At 48.5% G+C, this 5163-nt stretch overlaps 1 protein-coding gene across 1 annotated transcript; it reads left to right on the top strand.

The window, feature by feature from the left end:
- The first annotated feature begins 3449 nt into the window (after nt 1–3449).
- LOC120047274 (complexin-3-like) lies at nt 3450–4453 on the top strand. The gene is made up of 3 exons (XM_038992802.1): nt 3450–3643; nt 3849–3936; nt 4232–4453. Exons 1-3 carry the CDS (start codon nt 3450–3452, stop codon nt 4451–4453), a joined length of 504 nt encoding a protein of 167 aa, XP_038848730.1.
- The last annotated feature ends 710 nt before the right edge of the window (nt 4454–5163 follow it).

The following is a 5163-nucleotide window of genomic DNA, read 5'->3' as shown; positions in this document are numbered from 1 at the left end:
CTCGGCCTCAGACTCCGACTCGCTACTTAATGGGGAAAACCGGTTGAAAGTTTCTGTCGGCTGAATGAGCGACACTGGTTGAGCATTCCTACAGCGTTTCCCTCCAGAAGCCATGAGAAAGTTGTCCGGCTGCGGGGACTGTGCGGGGGGGGGGATTTATACTACTATCTGTACTTACTGGTGGCACAGACGCTGTTTCATCCTTTCCTACACTGAAATTACCCTTGCCTAACGATTGCGTCTGAAGCTGGGCTTGCAGCACAGCTATCCTCGCCATAAGGCGATCGTTCTCCTGTATATTATGAGTACAGCGACTGCAATTAGAAGGCATCATGTTAATGTTACTACTTAGCTTCGGCTGTTGAAGGTGCTGACGAACCATGTCCAGATAAAGCGTCCGGAGTGAAAAAGTTGAATGAGGGAAAAAAGTTGAGGGAAAAACAAAAATTATAAACGGTAATTAAAAAGTAAAAACCGTAAAGTTGTCAGCTAGCAAAGTAAGGTTGGCAACAAAACGCACAGCAACACGTCTGCAAGTTCAACTATGTTGTTGCAGAGAATCTTCCTGCGCAGCAGGAAACAGGAAATGCCAACTTGTAATGTGTTCAAGGTTTAAAAAGGCATCTAAAGTTTGTAATTCCCACTTAAATATGTCGGATTTGATTTGCCCTAATGACCAATGTATTAATCCCTACAAAATTGTCCATGAATTATAATCCACATAATAATTCACATTTCCTGTTGCTGCAGGATCATTTTCCTGCTGTGAGAAACTGGTCAAATTAAGATATCTGTAGCAATTCCTGATGTAGCAGGAGAAGATGAATGGACACCAAGCCAAAGGGAACAGCTGACCACCTGATGTCCTTCTCAGGGTTCTATCAGAGCTTTATGTCTCCTTTCCTTGTGTTTTTAGTTTGTTTAATGTTACACACACACACACACACACACACACACACACACACACACACACACACACACACACACACACACACACACACACACACACACACACACACACACACACACACACACACACACACACACACACATACTCGTGTGCATTCCTGTCACATATCCTAGCATGCCTGGCACTAGCCACACGGCTAGTAAACCAGACTCTCTGTGTCCTGACAGCTGCTCTTTCTGTCCGTCTCACAACAGACCTGAGATAAACAGGGGTCATATCTCTTCTTTTACTGCTCTCTACACCCTCACCATCCCATCCCTCCATCCCTTCATCCCTCCCATCCCTCTATCCCTCCATTCCTCCATCCCATCCCTCCATCCCTCCCATCCCTCCATCCCTCCATTCCTCCATCCCCATCCCTCCATCCCTCCCATACCCCCATCCCCTATCCCTCCCTCCATCCCTCCATCCATCCCTCCATCCTTCCCATCCTTCCATCCCTCCATCCCTCCATCCATCCCTCCATCCTTCCCATCCCTCCATCCATCCATCCCATACCTCCATCCCTCCCATCCCTCCCATCCCTCCATCCATACATCCCTCCCTCCCATCCCTCCATCCCTCCCATACCTCCATCCCTACCATCCCTCCATCCATCCATCCATCCATCCCATCCCTCCATCCCTCCCATACCTCTATTGCTCCCATCCCTCCCAATCCTCCATCCCTCCCATACCTCCGTCCCTCCCATCCCTCCTTCCCATCCATCCCTCCATCCCTCCATATCTCCATCCCTCCCATACCTCCATCCCTCCCATACCTCCATCCCTCCCATCCCTCCCATCCATCCAGCCCTCCATCCCTCCATCCCTCCCATACCTCCATCCCCCATCCCTCCATCTGTACCTCCATCCCTCCCATACCTCCATCCCTCCCATACCTCCATTCCTCCATCCCCCATCCCTGCATCCGTACCTCCATCCCTCCCATCCCTCCATCCCTCCATCCCTACCATACCTCCATCCATCCCTCCATCCCTCCATCCCTCTATCCCTCCCTTTCCCTCACCTGCTCTCTCTATCTGCTGTGTCTGAATACCTGGAATGACTTGCCTTGTCAGTCTCAGGTGGTTTACATAAGAAAACAATTGGGGAAATGGCTGCAGAGTGCACACTGTTATGCTTCCAAGCCTGTTGAAGATCCATAATGGTTGAAGTGGTGCTGTTTAAAACGAGAACAGAATCTAGAGTATGAGAAGACATTGTCCTTTTTCCTCATTCCCGCCCCTTTTGCTGGATGGTCTTCAGATCAGTATGTAGTAACTACCGTCTTCTACTCTGAACACAGACTGTCTCATACTGACTGACTGACTTTCCCTCACACCATCTATCTCTCTGTGTCTGCCTCTCTATTCCCATCCATCTCCCATTATCTACTGAACTCAGAGCCCTTCCATCCATCTGGCCTGTCTTAAACCTCCACCGTCATCCTGATCACAGCTGGTTACACCTGATCGAAGATCACTTTGTCTTTCTGCCTTCTAATGGTTGGAGATTGGGTATTGGGATTGCATAAACAGATCCCAAACCTGTGCTTAAGGCATCGTCTACTTAGAAGGCGTGAGGGATGGTAACTTGTTGGAACTTTTTAAAGGTAACAATACCCTGCCATCCTTTCTGTTTGTCACACAAGCACACAGTCAGTCAGGAGAGTGTCTAACCCAACATGACATCAGCTAATGTGTCTAAGTCTTCTTCATACACAGGGTGCAGTCCCTGTTTCTGCTAACGAGATTCCCCTCGTTAAGTCCATAAGGAGGTCATCTCAAGGGGGGGGGGGGGGGGGGGGGGGGGGGGGGGGGGGGGGGGTAATAGTAAAGAGGGAGGGGTATAGAGGATGAGGGGGGAATGGGTTGAGTAGTAGATCCTCGGGGAGGAAAGCTGTCATTTTCACCTGAGAGGGCAATAGAACACACAGCACAAAGAGTGGAGGAGAGCAGGAAAAGAGAGCAGGAAGAATTTTGTCTGTGGGGTTGCTCTTCTCATTGCCTTCAGTTGACCTCAAGGCTTTGTGGAACTGGACTATGGGACACGGTTCGCTATAGTATATGGTCTCTGTCTGAAGCCTTAAAGACTTTATGGGTGTTTGAGGCTCAGGCCTACTGTGGATGTCTGGGTAAGGAAGTACTGGGCTTGTTGTGTGTGTCTATCTGAAACGCTGCACATGTTGTCTGGGTGTAATCTCTAACTGCCTGTCTGTGTCCTTGTCCTTGCAGGTACTGAGACCCTGAGTCATTGTCTATGAATACACTGGCTGTCTGTACTGTAGTGAGTGTGTCCAAGCCAGCTAACCTCAAGGAGGACACAGACACAAACATATGTCCTACAGAACATGAATGAAAAAGGACACTGATGCTTCTGTGTGTGAAGTAACACACATAGGTTACACTACAGAGAGTTCTGGACTTACCCTCTCTTTCTCTCTCTCTCTCACACACACACACACACACGTACACTCACTCTAACACACACCCTGAGACATGGATACTATGGTGAAGCAGTCTCTGGCGGTGCCCATGAAGAAGCTGTCTAGCTGTGTGACAGGAGTGAAGGAGAGAGAGGTGTGGGCCAGGCGCAGGGCCAAGAGGGGGACAGGAGGAGTAAAGAGCAGCCCTCCACGGATGGGACAGACCTCCGTCATACGCTCCTACCAAACTGACCTGGAGAAGGAGAGGTGAGTGACCGCAAACATAACTAGAACATGACCACTGTGGTCAATGTGGAGATTAGAAACAACACCATGAGGAGATTATGGATGAAAACCAGTTTCGTAACAGACAGGTTGGGGGTTGGCGGTGATGGGTTTTAGGGCAGGGATGTATTTATGTTTGTGTGTGTGTCTATCTATGTGTTGCATGTAATTGTTGTGTTGATTCCAGGAAGTTGAGGGAAGCCCTGAATGCTCAGAAGCACGCAGAGAGAGCCGCCATGAGGGATCACTTCAGGAAGAAGTACATGCTCTCCAAGGTTAGTGTGTTGTATTAGCAGACCAAATTATACCCCTCTCTCCTAGACCCTATCTCCTAGACCCTAACCCCTATCTCCTAGCCCCTATCTCCTAGCCCCTAGCCCCATACACATAACCCTTAAAGCAGTGCTGCTTCACCATTTATCTGTCTGGCATCATCCCAGTTCTGATACTGACCATGTTTCTTACTTCAGGGATTTGAGACTGAAGTTAAAAATGGCAGGACTATATTTAAACTGTATTTTTTTCTCGTCACCCTACCCCTCTCTTCCCAACTCTCTTTCCAACCCCCAGAGTTCCAAGGACACCAGCCACCTGAGTGCGGCGCAAGGGAAAGTGGCACTCCCCCGTCAACTGGCTAAACTGATTGGTCCTGAGACCCCGGCCAAGGACGATGGCTACAACCTGCTGAGCGCCTTCCAAGGCCTCAACTTCAACATGGGGATGCTTGGAGGCAAGCAGACCAAGTCGCCCACTCCAATGTCAGTCAACGGAGAGGCCTGCAAAGTCATGTGATCAAAGAGAACATACTAGATACTACACAGAATCAACATGCAACATGCTAAAACATGCATTATGCCTGAATGATGAAAAATAACATTTTAACACAACGTAGCAGCAGATTGGAGGGAACACATTGGCAGACGACTTTGTCACAGTTGCTCCTCTATCCCTTTATCTCCTTATCTGTCTTTAACTCTCTCTCTCTCTCTTTCTCTCTCTCTCTCTCTCTCTCTCTCTCTCTCTCTCTCTCTCTCTCTCTCTCTCTCTCTCTCTCTCTCTCCCTCCCTCTCTCTCACTCCAACCCCCCCCCCCCCCTCTCTGTCTCTCTCACTCTCTCTCGCTGAGTTATCTGCTGATCAGACTGTTGACAATAGAGCCAGGCTGTGAGGATGACTCGTCAGGGGAAATTATGTCATGAATGACGTCATCCCTGTGTCACTGATAGTAGGACATGGCTGTCATTGTTACTATTTGCATAGAACTGGTCTGGACCATACAGGAACTAACTGGATGAAAGTGGACTGGACCTGTTACAGATCATTAGGCCCATTTAGGGCCCACACACAGGGAAGGAACCCAAACAAGATAATAACCTTAAGTGTTGTTTTCACATTTACTTCAGTTTTCACTTCTTAGTTCCCAAATATTTGTCTTGTTAATCTTTGTTTTGTACATAACCTTTGACTTTTGTGGTGTATATAAGTCAAACACTGTCCTTATTA

This window comes from Salvelinus namaycush, chromosome 5 (genome assembly GCF_016432855.1).
Source record: "Salvelinus namaycush isolate Seneca chromosome 5, SaNama_1.0, whole genome shotgun sequence".
Classification (NCBI taxonomy): domain Eukaryota; kingdom Metazoa; phylum Chordata; class Actinopteri; order Salmoniformes; family Salmonidae; genus Salvelinus; species Salvelinus namaycush.
The sequence above is the reverse complement of the archived record's forward strand: the minus strand, read 5'-3'. Positions and strand labels throughout refer to the sequence as shown.